General features: G+C 41.8%; 1 protein-coding gene across 2 annotated transcripts in view; it reads right to left on the minus strand.

Annotated features, from left to right (window-relative positions):
- TOX (thymocyte selection associated high mobility group box) overlaps nt 1-16,715 on the minus strand; it is a 305,837-nt gene extending 289,122 nt beyond the window's left edge. Inside the window, exon 1 of one of the 2 annotated variants that reach the window (XM_080646462.1) lies at nt 16,324-16,715. In XM_080646462.1, coding sequence (XP_080502588.1) covers nt 16,324-16,425 — 102 coding nt within the window. In that variant the 5' untranslated portion in view covers nt 16,426-16,715. Of the gene's footprint in view, nt 1-16,055; nt 16,149-16,323 lie in introns of those variants that run through there. The other variant, XM_080646463.1, reaches the window with a different exon arrangement.
- Between the last annotated feature and the right edge of the window lie 4,683 nt (nt 16,716-21,398).

Consider the following 21,398-nt stretch of genomic DNA (forward strand, 5'->3'; position numbering starts at 1 on the left):
TCTTTTTCTTGCCTATTCAAAATGACATAGTAAAGTAGCTATATGCTAAATTTACAACCCAAAGGCCAAGTTTTCACTTCACATCAAATGAAAAATTATACATATCATGTTCATTACAATTTTTTTCTTTTACATTAATAATTTCTGGACCAGTCTGGGATTATTGTAGCCAAAGTTACCTTACAAAGTAAGCTTTGCCCCACCTTGACAATCTCACATGTATTGGTTTAGATATCTTAATAAGATAAATGGTATAGCATCTCCATTGCATCTTGGCAAAGAAGTGATGGCAGAAATTAATCTTTGACCTTTACATTTTCAGCCAAGGAGTCATTTTTCTAAGAAATGAACATTCATATATTTATTAATGTCATTTTACAATAAGCACTGTATTTTTAACCAAAATTCAGATACAATTTTTAAGCAAAATTTAGAGACTATTTTCTGAACTTCCCACCTCTCAGAAATATATCCTTCTTCTCCACCCCCTACCCCATCAGACCTTTTCTAAAGATTGCAAGTTGTAGAAAGGCAATTGACCTCAGTAAATTTTTCCGCTGGCTTACATTTTTTTTTCTTTCTTTTCAAAGTACTCTTTAGGGAGAAAAAAAAAAAAAGGAAAGACAAACACTCTTCATATAACAAGTGCCATAAGAAAAATATGTTCTGGCAGACTTTTCCCAACTTGTAGCTGAAAAAAAAATTTTTTTTTACATCATCCAAGTATAAGTGCAAAGAGTAAAAGAAAGAAATCTCAAAATGGATTTTTGTTCCACTTTCAAACTCCAAGGCCCAGGGAACACAAGTGTTTCACGTCAGAAATGAATAACGAATGACTTCAGTACACATACATCTTTCTCTTTTTGGAAAAATTGCACATAAAAGAGCATTTTTTGGCACGGCTGACCTGCAGAGATATGGAGCTAAGCAGAGTCATGAATTCACTCGCTCTGATATGCACACATGATACGCAATTAAAATCTCCATTCACATTCCTGCCGGGTTGTCAATCATGAGGAAAGCCTTTTTGACAACATTCAGCGAAGCGTACCAACTAACCGCTCAACAGGAACTTAAACAGTAACAGCTTTTGTTTCTAGCAAGAATGAATTTTTACCAAGATTAGGTTCCATTTCTAAGAAATCATTATGCTCTGAATTTTAGGACCTTTCATTAGAAATGAAAATGTGTCAGAAAGATTTTGTATGGCAATCTATGTGATGTACTATCTAGAAAATATGATATAAAATAATCCCAGCCTTTTCATTGGGGGGCGAGGGGGATCTTTTTAACTTTTCCCGTTTAGAACAATGAACAGTGATCTTATAAAGTAGTCCAATGGCCGCAAATGTGACGTTTCGAATTCATTCTGAAGTTTTTCACTAGGATTTTAAAACTTTCGAAATAGATTGGGACTCTAATCTCATTTGAAAAGTGACAGACCACTTTATAAAGCAATGGGAAAGTGACTTTTTTTAATAAGAAGAATATTTACAATATATAGTTGATGGATTATAGAATTATACACCTGAAACCTATATAATTTTATTAACCAATGTCACCCCAATAAATTCAATTTAAGAAGTATAAATAGAAAGAAAAAATAAATATTTAGCATGTCAGAAATATTGCATGTATCAAAGCTTTCTATTTATGAAACTCTATAGAAAACATTATGCACACAAATTCTTTCCAGATGAACCCAGAAGGTACTCTGTTCATAACTTAGTTTCTGTTGAACATCTAATCAAAGACTGTGCCCTTCATAATAGCACATTAGTGTGCTTTAAAGCCATAAATCCATAAAACAGGGCCCTGTAAAATTGAATACAGGATGCTTGTTAATCTGCTGCTGTGTCTGTTTTTGAGCAACTAACCTTGGATTACAAATTGGAAACAAGTTAATACTATCAGATACTGAAATATTTGTCTTCTTCCTTATCATGCTCTGTAGCTGAGAGAGCAGATGCACCCTGACCATTAGCAGTCATGACAAATTGCCTGGCTAATGAACGTCACACACTGAAAGTGCCATAACTGATTAAACTACGATTTCCCACCACCAGACAGAGAGAGAGCTGGGGACTCCAGCAGTGGGCAGCTCTGATATTCTGCCAACAGGCCTTCAGGGCACAGTGTGATATTTAGAAAAACACTCTAAATTCCATATGAACATCTTCTAAAAGCCTATTGTATACAACAGGTTTTTAAAGAACATTAGATAAAACAGCTTAGGTTGTAGCTGATGAGCCATGAAAAATGGATGTCTTTTAACTATTTGGTATCCTTGCAAGCATGTGTTGAAGAATATTCTGTGTGGGTTTTTCTCTCTCTCTCTCTTCTTCCCTTTCCCCGCCCCCCAAGACATTGCGTGTGCTTTGCATTTCACATAAAATCTTTCTTTTGTCAGTTCCTTTGTTGGTGCAAAATTGGCAGCAGTTCAAATTCAAAGTGCTCCTATTCATTTACTGACCAATGTCATGCTAGTTCACATCAGCCAGCGAGCTAAGCTCTAAAAACATAAAAGACTTGCTTCACCACTGACGAATAATGTGTACATTTTTACAGAGCTTAAACCTTAATGCTTTCCCTGAAACTAACAATACAGTATATCTTATCATTTCTTTTTCACAAGCAGGCAGCTGCTGAAACGCTTGCCACTTCAAAATATCAATTGCTTGCCAGAGTTTCCCTCAACACACCCTGTCAAACTCATGTATATTGTGAATGAAAATGGTGCAGGGCTGAAAGCTAGAAATTGTGTCAAATTCTGCTATAAGGGTATGATGTGCAAAGAACAATGTATGACAACCGTAGAGACGACAAACAATGGCACTGGAGCCAGGGGCTTCATAGATCACAACTGCGCCTGTACATATTTTATTGTAGGCATTATATATTTAAAGCATGACAAATGTACCATTGTACATTATGTGCAGCACAGATAGAAGCTCCGCCCACCAGTTTGCCTTCTGCATCTCTCCTGATGATGGAAACAGCTGAGTTTCATTCCTTTTCCTTTCCTTAAAACACTTAAGGTTCTCAAATCATAAGGAAGAAGACACACATGCAGGGTTATCAGAATGATGAGTAATAGAAAACAGAAGACAAAAAGACAAGATGAGAAAATGAGATCTTGTTCACTTAACACTTTGGCTTCTCTCTGAGCACACAAAAGCAAGGATTACCTTAAACACAAACGAAGGGTGTCAAGAGGACTATGCTGCCACTGTGCCTAGAAATTGCTGTCTACCTAATTTTAATGCAGATAAGTGCTGGCGTATTGATTTGCACAGTGTTCTGGCAAAATGGAAATCCCACATGAATATGTTCTTTGTGTGCAGAAAATATGGTTTAAGAAGCTTTTACTCTTATTGCTTTCCTATGCCAAAAGAACAATTAAGCAAATAATATTTCACTACTGTATCAGGTTTATAAACTAACACCGATTCCTGTCTGTTTAGATTTTTAACTATCCCTCCCCATTTCCCAAATCGCTCTGTTTACTTTAAATGATCCTGGTTATTGAAAAGTTGTGTTTCTTCCAAACATCTCCTTAAATAACATGTGGAATCTGAAAACATTCTCAGTGTGGAACACACCTACTTAATGATATAGGGGTTCCGGGCTATCACAACCCTACACCAATTTAGTCAATGAGTGTGACGATGGAAATATGTATGGGAGGAAATTAGTTTGAATATATATTCATCTCCTCTATGACCTAGCTTAGGTAACAAAATCTTTATCACACAAGTAGTTTGGAGTGGCATTAACTGACTCTGAAGCGAAGGAAAACGACAGATATGTTTTTAAGGTGCTAATAAATATTTTGGAAAGAGAATAGGTGGCTTAGATGCTGAGGGGGTGCTGACCTCCGGTGTGTTGATTAGTGGGACAATGATGCATTATTAACACACAGCAGCTGCACCTGAGCTGCTGCCATGAATACAGGGTGGGGCAAAAGTAGGTTTACAGTTGTGAGCATTCGAAATACAGAGTTCATTTTTGTATTATTACTCATTAATTATTGTATTATTTTCCATGTGAACAACTGCACACCTACTTTTGCCAAAGCCTGTATAATAATAGCCTTTTATAGCCAGCAGGGGAGTAAGGTGGGAGGCCTGTATTAACTACTACACAAGATTAGCACATTCTGTGAACTTTAGCAGGCAAATTATCTCCCAATGAAATATAATGTTGGTTATAACTAATTGTAAGTGTGATTTTTAAAACTTCTCAGTGAACTCCAACAACTCAGTGTTTCACTACCATTCAGCTCATTATTGTCTGGTAATCGACGAAAACATGTTCTACTGTGGGAGGTACTTCTAGGAGCTGAATTTCAGAAGGCAGGCTGTGTCCCTGAAGGCTGACTTTAAAATTATTTGGCATTACAAGTTCAGGGATATTAACATACATGCAAACTTTCTCTAATTAAGTAAAACTGTTCATAAACTAGAAAAGCTGCTTTGGAATCTTTCTTCCTCTTTATTTCCCAAGCAGTTCTTAAAAGATTAGTTTTGCAGTAAATTTTTGAGCGTTACCTTGAAAAATAACAGCACAATTTATTTCAAAAAAGCTTAATTTGGGGAGAGAAAAGATTATCCCATTAGCCTTAGTAACTGAACACAGTGCAGAGAGTCCATTATGAAGAGTCTTTTATGCCCTGGCAGAAAGTCATTAACATAAAATAAATCATTAGCTTTGATATTAAGCTTCTACTATCTGCAGGTTTCTATGATTAATGCTCATGACTGCATCTGCCAAATAATAAAATATACTTTTTGTTGAAAGGTTATCCTGCCTCTTTATTATTAACATTTCCCTTTATACAATTGTTACTGGCATTTTTAGGCTGAGGAATACTGGCATAGAAAAGAAGACTTGGGTTTTACAATGGTGTAAAGATGCCAATGCCTATACATAACACGTTACCCATCATTTTCTAAAAAATTAACCATTTAATTGAGTTAAAAGACTTAAGGAAATCGGGTGGTACACAGATATGCTTTCAGTGTAATTGACCTGTCTTTCAGACCCAGTTGGTTCATTCATTAATTAATCCTGCCCATTGTATTTTGCATCTCTGACCTATATATTGGAGGAAGGTACAGAGGGGCAATTCTCTTCCCTGAGAACTACAAGAGGGCATTTTCCTCTGAAGCAGTTATTCTCAACTTTTATTTTATCTTTTCCACTGCAAAACCGGCAACAGCTCCCATCAGTAGCATCTCTTATAAGGTGCACTGACTCTCAACATGGAGAGGGGAAAAGAGGCCCCTTGTGGGGTTTACCAGTATCTGAGGGAGGGACATTACAGACTGTACCTACACATACCCCATCTCCCCAAGTTCATCTTTGACCCTCTAGAAAGCTTATCTCTTCCTGAAAGAATCACCAGTCTACAACTTTGGAAAACACATTTATTCTACTAGGGTAGCAGAAATAGAAGAAATGGCCTGAGAATATAGTATTTTTCTAACACCTACCATTATTTGAATTTTTGAATGTCTTTCACCACAGGATTTCAAAATAATCTATCTCTGTTAACTCCTTAATTCTCAAAAGGCTTCCCGATACAAACATAAATTATTTTCTCTAGGGGAAGCATAGAAGATTGGGACACTGGTGGATTAAGGTTTTAGTGTCAGAAGTTTTAGCAGACATAGAAGGAAGTCACGCTTCTAAAGAGAAAGGGGAGCAGATCATATACTTTCACAGGTCTATTTATTTTGCCTAGGGAGTAAGTCAACATGGCTGTAAGAGCCCTGAGTTTTTATCTCAAAGCTTCTAAAAAAAGGAGTCCTTTCTTGAGAAAGGCCTATGGTTTTCCTCGGAAATATCTAGTTCTTTAGTCTTCCTAGGTTATAATATGTCCAATTAAAGCCCTGCTGTTGTGAAAGCATCTTCTCCTGTGAAATATGGCTAAATTTCTCAAAACGAAGTGGTAATGAGGCATTCCTACTAGTCACTAGGAGTTCCTTTATTGTTCTTGTACACATTGATAGATTCTGCCAGTTATGATAAATTCTCATGTTTTTATGGCTTCAAATATATAAAGGACCATGAGAAACACATTAAAACACGCACTCACTCAAAGACACACACACACATACACACACACACCTATTTCTCCGACTAGGTCACACCCAGATAGAGTATCAAATACTTCAATCAAAAGGCATTTTATGCAGAAGCTAACATTACCACTACTGTGGGTCAGACATGTATAAACTGTAAGTCTACATGGTAACTCGAAATACTTGATGTTTTCTTGGTCACTAGGAAAGCTTCTACCAACCAACCATGGCCTGAGTTTAATTAGGAGCCCTTTCAAGAGAGTTTCATAAAAGTACATAAACTGGGAATGGTTCTACTTGGCTAAAGCAGAACCATTATAAAATCCAAAGTGGGAGAAACCAAGATGGCGGCATAGGTAAACACCTAAACTGCTGCCTCACACAACAATATCAAAACTACAACTAAAAGACAAAACGGACACCATCCAGAACCACAGGAAAGCTGGCTGAGTGGAAATTCTACAACTAGAAGAAAAAAGGAAAGTACATTGAGACTCAGAGGAGCTGCAAAAGGCTGAGGTACGGAGACTCGCATGCAGAGAGGACAGGCGGCTGTGTACACAGGCAGCTCAGTGCGTGGCTGGCTTTCTAAAGCGGGAGGGAGAAGGAAGCTCCCGACTGCACTGAACTCCAGTCCCAGGCAAGACGCTGGGAAACCAGACTCATTCGGGGGGAATCTGGACTGTCAGGAAAAGGGAAAGCACACTGAGACTCAGGAGCTGCGGAAGGCAGAGGTCCGGAGGCACGCGCACAGGGAGGACTGACTGCTGAATGCACAGGAGGCTGAGTGTGCAGCTGGCTTTCTAAAGCAGGAGGGAGACGGAAACTCCCAACTGCACTGAACTCCAGTTCCGGGCAAGTTTCTGGAAACCCCGACTCATTCGGGGAGAAACTGGACTGTTTGGCAGCGGGCGAAACTCGAGGGCGGCTTTCTCTCAGAGGTGCTTGCAGCGATTACCGAGGGACACTGAGACCCAAGGGCCTCATAGGGCAGGGCTGACGGGAAGCCAAGGCTGTCAGCTCCGCCCTGAAACTCCGCTCCACCCAAGCTGAGCACAGAGGCTTTTGCAATTTTGCGAGTCTTGTCCCATAAGGGTGTCTCCAGCACAGAAGTTCTCCGAGCGTAGACACAGCGGATCCTCACAGCCAATTGGCCTGGAGGTCAATTCCTCCCAGTGATACCAACAACAATCAAGACTTAACTACAACAAGGCTGAGCACACAGTCCACAAAGGGGTGCACCAAGAGTGTCTACCTCAGGTAACTGGGGAGGCTGAGCCACTGTGCCCTAGAAGACACCTACCACACAAAGCTACTCTACCAACTCACGGAAGCAACGAAAATGCGGAGACAAAGAAACAGGTCACAAATGAAAGAAATGGAGGAAAACAAATGACTGGATATAGAGTTCAAAACTACAGTTATAAGGTTTTTCAAGAATTTCCTAGAAAAGGCCGATAAATTTAGCGAGACCCTCGAGGATATGAAAAAGGACCAACTAGAAATTAAACATACACTGACTGAAATAAAAAATATTATACAGAGACCTAACAGCAGACTAGAGGAATGCAAGAGTCAAGTCAAAGAGTTGAAATACAAAGAAGCAAAAAATACTCAGCCGGAAAAGCAAAAAGAAAAAAGAATCCAAAAATTTGAAGTACTGTAAGAAGCCTCTGGTACAACCTCAAGCGTACCAACATCCGAATTATGGGGGTGCCAGAAGAAGAGAGAGAGCAAGATACTGAAAACCTATTTGAAGAAATAATGACCGAAAACTTCCCCCACCTGGTGAAAGAAACAGACTTACAAGTCCAGGAAGCACACAGAACCCCAAACAAAAGGAATCCAAAGAGGACCACACCAAGACACATCATAATTAAAATGCCAAGAGCGAAAGACAAAGAGAGAATATTAAAAGCAGCAAGAGAAAAACAGTTAATTACCTACAAGGGAGCACCCATATGATTGTCGGCTGATTTCTCAACAGAAACTATGTAGGCCAGACGGGAGTGGCAAGAAATATTCAAAGTGATGAATAGCAAGAACCTACAACCAAGATTACTCTATCCAGCAAAGCTATCATTCAGAATTGAAGGTCAGATAAAGAGCTTCACAGATAAGAAAAAGCTAAAGGAGTTCATCACCACCAAACCAGTATTATATGAAATGCTGAAAGGTATTATTTAAGAAGAGGAAGAAGAAGAAAAAGGTAAAGATAAAAATTATGAACAACAAATACATGTCTATCAACAAGTGAATCTAAACATCAAGGGAATAAAAAATCTAATGAACAGAATAAACTGGTGAATATAATAGAATCAGGGGCATAGAAAGGGAGTGGACTGACAATTCTTGGGGGGGATGGGGTGTGGGAGGTGCGGGAAGAGACTGGACAAAAATCATACACCTATGGATGAGGACAGTGAGGGGGAGATAAGGGCAGAGGGTGAGTTGGGAACCGGGTGGAGGGAAACTATGGGGGGTAAAAAGAGGAACAATTGTAATAATCTGAACAATAAAGATTAAATTAAAAAAAAATAAAAATAAAAATTCAAAAAAAAATCCAAAGTGGAAAATGGACAGACAGAAAAGCATTATTAGTGACATTGGTTTCATGATGTTTAGTAGTATCTTATGTAATAAAAGCCTAATATGCAAATTGACCGAACAGCGGTCATGCCGCAGATTGACTCTGATCACCGGCCAGTCCTAGGGACCCTACCTGTGTACGAAATTTTGTGCACCAGGCCTCTAGTAAATACATATTAGTGATCATGTTTCATGAGAAAAATGAAAAGCTAAAGATAGTTTTTAAAAGTTAACTTTAAAATGTTTAACCAAGTAAGGCAAACTTTCTTGAAGAGGTCTGGGAAAATATTGGTACCTCCTGGCATGAAAGAGCAGGGGGATTCTTTCTGGCATCATCCTTCCTCTGCTCTTTTCTGCTGCACCATCAATATCCAAGCACAGAGCAATATAATGTCCCCATTTTCAAAATGAATGCTATAAGGAGAAACATGTTATAACCAGGTAAAGCTCATTCAGGTTCATGTGAATTCCATGTCCCAAAGTATTATGGAAGAACTCACTATAATTAACAGTCTGTTGGCACTTCTGTTATAAACCACATTTCTAAGCAGTTTATAACTCAACTGTTTTTCAAGAGAAATTGCTCTTCAGGATGAAACTTGGCATGTATAGTTTAAAACAAAAAAATCCTAAACTCATTAGGTCAGATGTTAGCTGAATCATTTCAGTGTTCCGATTTCCTAGTAGGCAGTCCATTTAACACAATTCACTATCTACTGCTGCTTCTATCAATCGGGTATCTGACTCTGAAAAACGCACCTTCAAAGAAAAAGATCCATTGATAATATATCAATAACACCAACGTGGAAGTAAATGAAAGGAAAGAACTTTTAAAGTTAGTAAAAGTAAATATTCCCATATTGAAATGTTGTTTAAATTCAATTGAAATAATCAAGGCAGCCTTCAAACATTTCTATGGGATGCTTCTTGTAGGCAAGAACTAGAGTTATAATTCTTGGAGCTACAGTATTTATTAAGGATGGCTTACTACAATCTTATTTCCTCCTCAAGGTATACATGTTGAAGTTTTGGATTTGATTATATACAATCTAAGTTTTATTTTCAATAATTGATAACATTTTAAAATGTAGTTGATAGCATTTAATATTACATTTCAGTTTTATTGAGATATAAGATAAATATTTTACCTTATGACTTCCCAGAACCTTGAGATTCACATTCAGATAGACAAAATCCTATATAATGAAAACCTAATATGCAAATCGATCGAATGGTGGAACAACCGGCAGAATGACCAGTCGCTATGATGTGCACTGACCACCAGAGGGCAGATGCTCAACGCAGGAGCTGCCCCAGCCCGCAGGCCCCAAGTCAGCCAAGGTGGATGCCTCGGGGCCCTTCCTATTGCCCTGCCGATTGCCCCACAGAGGGAGGTGACCAGTGGTGGCGGGGAGGGGCGGGGCTGGCGAGCAGGCAGCGCCAGGCCGGCCAAGGCGGGTGCCAGCAGGGGCCTCCCGATCGCCCTGCCGGTCGCCCCACAGATCGGCCCTGATTGCCAGCCAGGCCTAGGGACCCTACCCGTTCACGAATTTTGTACACCGGGCCTCTAGTGTAGAATAACAAGTATCTAAATGTGATTCGTTAAATAAATACTTTATGTCCTCTATTCCCATTTCAGTTATCTATGCATATTCTGATGAGAACACAGAAGTTAAGCCTTACTAACTCTTACTGTAACTGTAATTCACTTAATTTACTGTATGCCAGCTGAAGATCAGGAGATCATAGTCCCACTTTCATACTATTTTAGTGTCTAAACTATAAATAAAGATTTCTCACCAATAAGAGATGTTCAAGGACCTGTTTCCAAGCTCTATACACACAGTATATAAAATGTGGTAGGAGCCCTGGCCAAGTGGCTCAGTTGGTTGCAGCTTCATCCCATATACCAAAAGGTTGCAAGTTCGAATCTTGGTCAGGGCACATACTAGTTTTGATTACCAGTCAGGGCACATACAGGTGGCCACTGATCCATGTTTCTCTCTCACATCAATATTTCTCTCTCTCTCTCTCCCTCTCTCTCTAAAAATCAATAAAAATATATCCTCAGGTGAAGATTTAAAAAATGTAGCAGGAGAGGGAGGAATTGTGAGAGATTAGAAATATCCACCATAGTTATTTTTACCCTCAGCATTAGATCTATGTTTTCTTGGTCTATTATTGTTTGACCCTACATCACTGGGGACTTGAGGAAAAAGAGAACAGCCTAAGTCAGGATTTTAAAAAGGGGATATGGGCCTCAGGAACTGGCAGATCAATTTCCTCCACCAGAAATAAGGTCAGTACTGCAGGAAGAATGGATGCGTTAACCAGATTATGGTAACAACTGAGGGTGAGCGCAAAAGGGAGCATGGCAGTCAAGATAAACACAACGGTGGGTCAAGTACTGGAGGAAAGGGAGGAGCATTCAGACCAGAGAGTGCAGGCCTCTCAAGCACAGATTAAGATTGTGGAGGGGTGAGGAGGAGGGAGGGAAGAGGCCTCCGGCATACAGACAGGCCTGCTGCTGAGGGCAGGCATCAGCAAGATAAGAAGGCTCACCAGTAGTTGAAAAATATTCCCAGAGCCTTTCCAACTTTCTAATATCCTAACCAAATGCTGGAAAGCACTAGAATACACGCTCCTTCATGGCTAAATAAAATCCCCCTCTCCAGTTCTCTAAGTCATCCTTCTCTTGAGTTGAACCCATTTCCAATAAAAGTATGATGACAAGAAATAGTCCCACGTGCTAAGAGCAACATTTGATACCCAGATACCAAAAAAGCCATGTTAAACTTGGAACTTTCCCCACTTCTTCTAGTTTCAAGTGCCTTACTTCTTTCCTGTTCTTAAGCCCCTTGCAATCATATCATTAAGAGAAAAAAAAAAAGGACCTACAATAAGCAGTCAATTAGATAATATTTAAATATCAGTTTCGTTTTTCTAACTAAGCAAAATATCGAAATGCTCCTTAATGTCATCATTTAGAAACTTATAAAACATATGATAAACTGGGAGAATGCTAAACCATGCTTAAAGTAACATTAGATAGCTCCAAAGCTCATAATTATAATTTTTGCATAGACATGTATAATTGGAATTTGCGACACTGAAATGCACCACAAAGTCAAGATAGCTACATTTGAGGTTTTTGCATGATATCTGATTCAGTGGCCAAAACTGTATGATTGCTTGGTTTATGCTCTTTCTTACCTATAAATTTATTTAAAACATATTTAAAGACCTGAAAACTTATGAAAGATGCCAGCTAATAAAACTCCCAGGGGAGTTTTAATTATACTAATGATGTCCAAAGTATCAACTACGAATTTCCCAAAGTCCTAGAAGTTATGGAGGTGGATAAGAAACTAATCAAGCGTGATGCACTAAATTGCTTATAGCCTTCTCCTTCCTCCTCCTCCTTATCCCATCCTCCTCCATTTTCTTACATTTATTAATTAAAGTAGAACTAATGACTCCATCCTAATGTGCTGGTAAATCCTGTATTTTATATGTGATGAGTTTTGCCACATGAAAGTACAATACATAATACTCTAAATAGGAAAATAAGCTCCAAGGAGATTTTGCAGGGATGATCATGAATCTTGTTTTTCTCAAAAGTTATCAGATGTCTAAGGTTAGCCCTGACATTTTAATGCAGAGATCACCACAAATAAGTCCTTCCGCCAATGTTTATACGAAAAGATAGTACACGGTCCTTCCTCATTTCAACAGCAAAAGCCCAATATACCAAATGCCAATTATTCTTTACTCTGTATACAGCTGGTCATAAGCATGGTTTTGTGTTTTGGACTTCCCTATGTCTAAATCAACCAAAGAAAGATTCAGGAACTGTTCTGCAAAAGCAACCACTGAGAACAGTGTAGACCATTATTTCCTCTCCCACTGCTGGCAGAGGTCAGCATCCCTGTCATTAGCCATGTCATAACATAATTGTATTACTACTCCTTATGTGGGCAGATACTGAGCAATAACTGAACACATCACATCATTGTAAAAATGACAAAGTGCCATTTCTTTGTCCCAATTTAGCATAAAATCAGTGAAAACAATCTTCAGAAATGACATCGCACTAAGAAACTGAAAGGAACTGTTATTACTCGGTAGGTTATATTTAAACTGATGCTCTGACATCTTCAACTAGAACAAAAAAAATGGGGCTGTATTTTACAACTGAACTCCAATTGTGAGCTCCTGCAATCCAATTTATTTGTGTAACATTCAGTTCAATTAAGGAATACAATGTTACTTAAAATAGTCTTAATTAGATGAAGCACGACTGTGGTACCCATCTCTCAATGTGTGAAATATTACCCTGCTTTAAGTTACAAGAGGTGGAGTCTGTGACTTCCAGCCTGCATGCTTCTGCCCAGTCTATGAGCTACACTGCATTTCAAAGGCTGACCTATATACAGCAACAGCCATCCGTCCTGGCTGCCTGTGTAGAGATGCCTCGCACAGTTGCCATAAACCAACATCATTGGCATTGTTCTCACTTTCTCCGGCAATGGGCTATGTAAAAATGGAGGCCAGTTTGCATAGTGATGTGTTCCTAACGTAATGTGCTTTTGCAATAGAGCGACGCAAGATTAAACTGTTCCCACAAAAATGCCTCCTACAGAGTTTATTAACTGAAAAATATAAAGTGGTATTTTGGCAATCTATAGAGCAGCGGTGCTAGAAAGTGTTAGCAGAGTAAAACCACCACACTTGAGTTTAGAAAAGCTTCAGGAAGTGGATATTCATTTTCTCTATTAGGGGTGTCGTCTGACATTGAAAAAATGGCATTGGGGAAAGTAGTTACAACTGCATGATACTGAAGCACAGGAAGATATTAGTTCTGCGGGGATTTAGCACAGCAACTTTAAGTAAAGTGTTGACAGATTTAAAATAAGGATAATTAGTAATTTATGATCTTATCTCCCTATTAAAAACAAATAACCTGACAAAGTGACTGTTTCTTGTAATGAACTGCATCCTCATTGCACCTCTGAAAGATACAAGGTGTACACTGCAGTCTTGTCTCTTTAAGGAAGTCTGCTTCAACTTGTTTTTACTAAACGTAGACACGGATTTCTTATTTCATCTCTTCCAAACTTCTGCCCATCCCTCATCTCCTTGCAAATCCACTCAAGTCATTGCAAAAAATGAAGCTAGTTGACTACATTAGAAGCAATTAAAAAATGTGGAACTGGACAGAAATTTTGTACCAATGGTAATCATGATGGAGTAGGAAATTCTATGCCTGGGCTTTCTGGGGCCTAGAAAATCTACTCAGGACATTCAATAGAAGCAGGGCTCAGTGACAAATACATTTGATAGACCGCTACACAGAAAAGGGCAGGAGAAAAGGTCCTGCAAGAAACATTTCATGAAGTCTCTTCCTTCTATGACAAGTACATCTTATGACTTTGCATCCTTAAAAAATCCATTCTTCCCTGGATAAGTTAAATAGAAGACGGGCAACTAGTCTATAGAAAGGGTTACTAATTTGCATTTAAAAGGAACAGTTTGCTCCTCATACACCGGGTGACTTAAAAGGAACTTCAGTGAGCTGGTAAAGAAATCCTGAAGACTTTCTAAATTAATTTATTCAATTCACAGCACAACTCACTAAAATTATTTAAAGCACTTCATTAGAAAATGATTTAATATATTGAAGTAATTCTTGATTTTATAAAACATTTGGCTTTTAAATTAAATTTGACCCTACTATCACAAGAGTGACGACTGAAACGTGTATCTAAGTCATTATCCTCTTGTTGGAGCCTAACATCACTGATAAATTTGATAAGATGTGTCCAGAATCATTGCCAGAGTGGTTCTGACCTTTTGGATCAGTTACTACTGTGGAATATGTCTTTATTATCCAAGATAGGACTGCTACTTTATTATTTTTTTAATTCATATTCCAGTAAAAGCGTCCGCAGCAAAATTAAATGTTACAAACACAAAAATACTCACTTATGAAGGCAAAACAGATTTTAGAATAAAAGAACTATGTTACCAACTAATTGTGAAACTTCAGCACACAAAATCCTCTTGCCAAAGTTCCCGGTGCCTTTCAACTTGCCCCCAGCTAAAGGGATCCCTGTGTGATGAACAGCCTTTCTGCCTTGCCCAAGACTAGATTTCCCTTGTTTCAAACTTGCTTGAACATCACAAACACAACGCTCATCCCTGCTACTGGGTCTCCCACTGTACACAGCATTTAGGAGCTTCTCCACGGGGTGAGATCTGTGGTTCACTTAGCTCACAGCTGTGTGTGTGTGTGTGTGTGTGTGTGTGTGTGTGTGTGTGTGTCCATTGACCAAGTCCATTGAGTGGTGGGGAACCCAGGGGCTGAGGATACAGCGCGCTAAATACCTCAGTATCACATTTTAAAAAAGCTGTTTGATGATGACTCGCCACCGGGCAAATGTTAGGGAGTCCCAACGATTTATCCAGTGGAATTCACTGAGGGACCAACAGGGAATTGCTTGCAGGGACTGTGAGTATCGGGGAGTTTTACCACCAAGCTCGAGCCGGGCATCTAAACCACTCGCCCAACTCAATTCTCCCCGCCGATGTCCACCCGGTGGGACAGCTTAGCACGTCCAACAACCCCCAGGCAGGGATAGCCTTGGTCCTAGGGTTGCGCTCAGGAGGCCTGTCCCTACTTGTTCTCCCTCTCAGAGCTGAGAGTTCCAGAAGCCCAGAGAGTAACCCCCTGCCCAAGCACCCTCTGGCTTCCATCCTTGGGACCAGCGGAGCTCGGCAGAAGCTCCGGCAGACATTCCCACCCTGAGCCACCCGCTGGGTCAGCCTCGCCCCGCTCCCCCGGTCCCCCGCGGCCTTGGTGTCTGGGGTCAAGGGGCTGTGGATACAGCCCAGCCTCGGACCCAGCTCCAGCCCCGTGCCGAGCGCGGAGGCTTTGGACGTGAACGGTAAGCGCTCGCCGGGCTCCTAACAAACTTGCAATTTCCGCGCGCACCCCCCCCCCCCAAGCGGAGCTGTCCCCCAGACCCGGCTCCCCAGCTGCACCCCGGCCCGCAGACCGGCATCCGAACACTGGGCTCAGCCGCCCGAACGGGTTGGTGAAAACAAAAGAGTTGTGGAGCAATTTTCCCGGCGGGGGGCAGAGGTGTCTCCCGGGTCCCCGCACCCCGACTCTCGGCTGCTCCCCTGGCAACTAATCCCGATCAGGGAAGCGGGGCCACGAGCCCCCGCTGTCTGTGAGAAGGAGGTAGGTAAAGAGAAGGGGAAACTGGAAAATAAACTGAATTCTCTCGGCGTCTGCCTCGGTTCCGGGACACCAGACACACCCCCAAAGTACACCGTGGTTTTCTCCTAATTTTTTTTAAACGCCCCCCGGCAAACCTAGGCAGGGATCCTTAGTCGCGAACAGCAGGAAGGAAAATATCCGAGCAAATCGTGTCACTTTCCGCACAATCGCTGTGCTTGACAAACCCCCGAGCCGCTCCACAATATTTACTACCGGAGCGCACACAGCTGCCGCGGGTTGCGAGCCCAGCGCCCGGGACTGGCCTCCGCCGCCCGGCCCGCCGCCGCGCTGGCCCGGCCGCCGCCGCCCCCCTCCCGGGATCCAGCAGCGAGAACACGGTGGAAACAAAAGCAGAGCGTTCACCTTGTTGCAATAGTAGGGGTCCAGGCAGGGAGAAGGTCCCAGACAGGGCGCGTCGGGCGCAGCGGCGGGCTGGGCTGGTGGTGGATAAAATCTTACGTCCATTTCACTCTCACATCAAGCAACTCCTTTTCTTTTCCTTTTTTTAAAAAAAGTGTTCAGCAAAACAAGCTTAGACGGAACAGAGAGAGGTGTCTGGACTCAGGAGTAAAAGAAACACCTTCCTTCCCTCACATCCGTTTGCGGTTTGTTTAAGAAGAAGAGGAGGAAAAAAAAAAAAAAAGAAAAAAAAAAGAGGGGGGAAAAGTGCTCAACTCTCCCCAAGCCGCGGCGCGCACCCGTCCGCGCCGAGCGCGCAGCCAGCTCCGCTGCCGCCTCCCGGCCCCGCCGCCACCACCGCCGCGGCCGCCGGGCAGGTAACTTCATGCGCTCATTGTCCCCCCGCCCGTCCCCCCCATCCCCGCCTCCCGCGCCCCTAGCCGCCCGGCACACGCGTTCGCGCTCGGGCTCTAAGTACTGGGCGTTTTATTGGAGTCTCTGAGTTGCTCTGCTTTTAGTTTATTTTCTCCACCTTGGAGGCCTGGGATGGTGGCGGAGAAGGGGGTGGGGGGTTGAAATAAGCTGGGGACCGGGCGTGAGGGGAGTGAGCGCCCCGGGCCGGGTGGGGTGGGTGCGCCGCAGGACGCGGGCTGCTCGCGGCCCAATGGCCGCTCTCAGGCCGGGGGCTGGAGGAGGGAGGAACGGTGAAGCTGGAGAAAAGCGCGGCCGGGCCCGGGACGAGGCAGCGGGACCCCAGGGAACCTCCGCTGTGCCCGAGCCTCGCTACTCCGGACAGCGCGTGGTACACAAAGGGGCTGGCAAGCCAGAGGCACTGGCGGCCGCGGGGCACGGCGGGGAGCGCGCAGCAAGGGGGCGCTGTGGCGCACCCCGCCCGCAGCCCCGCCCCCGGGACCGCCCCGGCCCCACCCCGCTCCCACCGCCCCTCCACGGCGTTTCACTTCCTTCTCTTAGTATCCCACCGCCCTGTCGGTGGCTTTCCCTACCCCGTTTCTGCGCCCCCATTCCTACTCCCAGGCCCTGGGAAGGGGACTATTGCATGCAGCGCCGTTCTTGGGGACCGGGAAACCCGCGGAGAACGCGAACCCTCGGTGCGCTGTGAGTGGGCTACTGTCCCAGGGACCCCAACGGACCTCGACCTCGGGGTGTGAATGAGCTGTTACTCACTCCCTTCTCCAGCCCTCACCTCCTGGTGATCTGTGTCCCACTGGAGGGTTGCGGAGGCTAAGACTGCCTTAAGGACTCGCAAAAGACCACAGGGGTTACTCAAGGGGTAAACAGGGGAACAATTATCAGCACACACAGTAGGGCTAGAGGGGAAACACCTGAGCTTGTTAGTTGTCCATTATGGGATTCTTGTCTTTTAATAGTGGGAAGCCCAGTAATGCTCTCAGAGGTCCACGGACAGCCTAGAAATCAGTCTCCCCATTTTTTCTGATTGGTAAGTGGGATGAGGAAATCACCAATCATGTTTTCCCGCCTTATCTCTTAAATCCGGAAACTTGCAACTTGGTGTTTCAGGTGTTTGGAAAGGTTTAGGGTACCTTGACCGCTGTCCAACAGATTCATTTCTGGGACTCTGTCCTTGGCGGAAAGTCCACGCAAGAGTGGGTAATATTTACCTTCTCAGGAGGGAGCAGCCCCACACACAAGAACCCTAGACCTCGCAAAAGAGCTTGGACATACTTCATCTGTCCCACTTGTTCCTGGCACCCGGAGGATACTAACATTTTGCCTTAGTATCCTTAAGGCACATTGATGACCAACTGCTCTGGAACTTTCCCACAGCTATATTGCTTCCTCTGCAATTGAGAGCGTGTGCTAGCAGAGATGTGGAAGAAAATCTATGAAGACAGTATAAGAAATGATCAAAATAACACGGTTGGGCATCCATACATGGCTCCTTTAGGTACCCTTTGTTAAGCATTGCTTTCTACTCCTTACAACATTTGTCTCTTAAGCCAGTGTTTTCTTTCTTCCCTTCATCATTTTTATAAATAGCAAACATCCAGCTTTCTCTCTGTCTTAAGATTGACATGGTGAAGATTGGTGTAAGAAGAGAGAATAAGAAGAAAAGAGTTCCTCTCCACTGGATTCAGAAGAACCTCCATATTTACAGGTCCTTCAAGGCACAAAATAAAAGTAAGAAATAGAAAATATGTTCTTCCCCTTAATAAAGGTCTTTATAATAAAATTTAAATGAAGTTTTGTTGTTTGTAACTTCAGTGTTCACAATTTCAATTGCAGATGCTAAAATGTGCCTTACACAATTTAAAGAAAACAAACACTCCTTTAGGTTAAAATTAAATATTTCTAAGCTTAAATTTTTGTCATCGATCCAGCATTTATTACCAACATGTTTCATCATTTTAAAATGCAAATTTTAAAACTCTACTGGAATCCATAATTGCTTTCTATTTGATGGTTCTGTGAACCTCAGGAAGGTGAAGTGGTTTGGGACAGGAGCAATATCATTTTCAACATCTTGACATCTGGGGAAGATAAAGACATCTCCACTTTGCTCCACAGACCTTCCACTTTGCTCTGTCTTAGGAAACCCCAAATGCATGGGACCTGTGTGTCCCTCTAGTTAATCAAGGGCTTGGTTTCTTCCAGAGTCAAAGTGATAGGTTTGTGTATGGAGTGGTGTGATGGGTGCAAATGTGAGCTGTTGATTTAAAAGCTCTTAAGTCCAATCTCTCATACATGGGAGAGTAGACCTGAAGGTCAATTTGGGTTGGGGATGAAAATGGAGTTAGTTAATGATCGATCATACCTACATGATGAAGTCTCCATAAAAATCCCCAGAGTACTGGGGTCAGAGAGCTTCTGGGTTGGCGAACACATGGAGGTGTTGGGAGAATGGTGGTCCTGGAGAAGATGGAAGCTCAGCGCCCCTTCATATACACCTTGTCTTAAGCATCTCTTTTATCTGGATGCTCATCTATATCTCTCATCATAACATTTTATAATAAATTAATAAACAGTAAGTAAACTATTTTCCTGAGTTCTGTGAACCACTCTGGCAAATTAATCTAACTCAAGAAGTGGGTATGGGAAGTTCTGATTAATAGCCAATTGGTCAGAAGCATAGGTAACAACCTGGACTTGTGATTGGTATTTGAAGTGGAAGGGAGGGGGGAGGAGGCAGTCTTGTGCAACTGAGCCCTTACCCTGTGGGATTTGAGGCTCTCTCCAGGTAGAGAGTGTTGAAATTGAGTTAAATTGTAGAAACCCCCAGCTGGTATCACAGAGTTGCTTGATGTGGAGAAAACCCCCACATATCTGGTATCAGAAGTGTTGTGAGTGTGCTAGAAGTGTAAGAGCAAAAGGAGACATACAGGAGGAAGACCCAGTTTTCCCCAGCTCAGTGAATTGTGATCATTGATTTTAAAAAAAGTTCTGCCTGGCTGGCATGGCTCAGGGGTTGAGGCCTATGAACCAGGAGGTCAGGGCATATGCCCGGGTTTCGAGCTCCACCTCCAGTGGGGGCCATTTGGGGTGGGGGGGCAGCCAACTGATGATTCTCACTCATCATTGATGTTTCTAGCTCTCTCTTTCCTTCCTCTCTGAAATAAATAAAAATATTTTTTAAAAATAAAAGCTCTAACTTCAATCACTCATCCATAGAGAGTAGACCACAAAGGCCATATCAGTGTAATCTGAAAAAATACTCTCTGTAAATCTGAAAAAAATTATTATTATGCTCCACCCACAGCCTATCATACATTGAATGAGTGTACTACCAAGAAAAACTTGGGGAAAGTTCATTAGCTAAACCTCTTGGTAAACCTTATTAATTTGGAAGATAAAATAGTAGAGTGGCATGTTACTTGTCAATTTCTAGGACATTCAACTCTATATCATGGCTAAATTTACTCATTTATTTGTCCATTCATTCTTTTGTACATTATTCAGTGAAGACAGATGAGCAGAGCAAAGCACTACGCTATGTGTTGTGTATAAGTTGACATATTAAGAACAATGAAAACAATTTCTGCTTTAGATGTGTCTATAGTCTTCCAGAGCAGTATTTCTAACCTTGTCTGGTCAGTGGCGTCACCCTAGAAGCTCTGAATAATATCCATTCTTGGGCTCCTCCCCCACAGATTCTGATGTAATTCATTTAGAGTTCGTGTCTAGGCACAGGAATTTTTCAAAGCTCTCCAGTGGTTTTAACTTTTAAGAAAGATTGAGAAACACTAGTCTAGAAGGAAGAATAAGATGGGCACAAAAGTAAAGGACAAATCCTTTCAAAATTTTAGTGAGTAGTATTTTGTGTTGGCTTTTCCAAGGGGGCACTGAGGGTCACCACTCCCACAACCCTGCCATCTGCACTGCCCAGTTAGATAATGAGGATGGCAATTTACTCAGTTATTATAACTAAACACAAATGCATTGTGGTATAGGCCCAGATTACTATTTGGTCATCTGAACTAGGAACTTTATAAACTCTAATTACCAGAAAATGTGTGTCCATGAACAGAACACCTCCTTACTAGTATTGATGTAATAATTTATGAAATGTCTACTATGGCCTAGACCTGGTCTTAATTTCTTTACATTTAATTTCACTGTTTCCTTTAGTTTTACAAATTTCTTTGGAAACTTAACCAGTAATTACAAACCACACTTAGCATTTTATTTTTTTCCCCCTCAACATTACTCATCTTCATTTTAATTATAGTTTCATAATTGTTGTGTTTTCAACTTTGCAATTGTTTTCATTGACCACATTTTATGTTTATTATGACTCTTTGTACTAAAAACGTAAGTCCTAAATCTTGTAGTAATGCCTCCAAATTACATATACCAGTAGAATGTGTTACTTTAGGGAAAATATCCTCTAGACAGTTAATCCTACCCATGATTTATGAGAGTCTTATAAAACTCATTTAACAACCACAAAATGGCACTTCTTGAGAGGCATTTTTGGTTGGTTTTTCTTGACAGGTAGAAGTCCTCACATATTGACTATGGGAATGGAGCATGTTATAGAGAGATTTATTTTGAAATGCCAA

The sequence above is a fragment of the Plecotus auritus genome, assembly GCF_963455305.1.
Source record: "Plecotus auritus genome assembly, chromosome: 11".
Lineage (NCBI taxonomy): Eukaryota > Metazoa > Chordata > Mammalia > Chiroptera > Vespertilionidae > Plecotus > Plecotus auritus.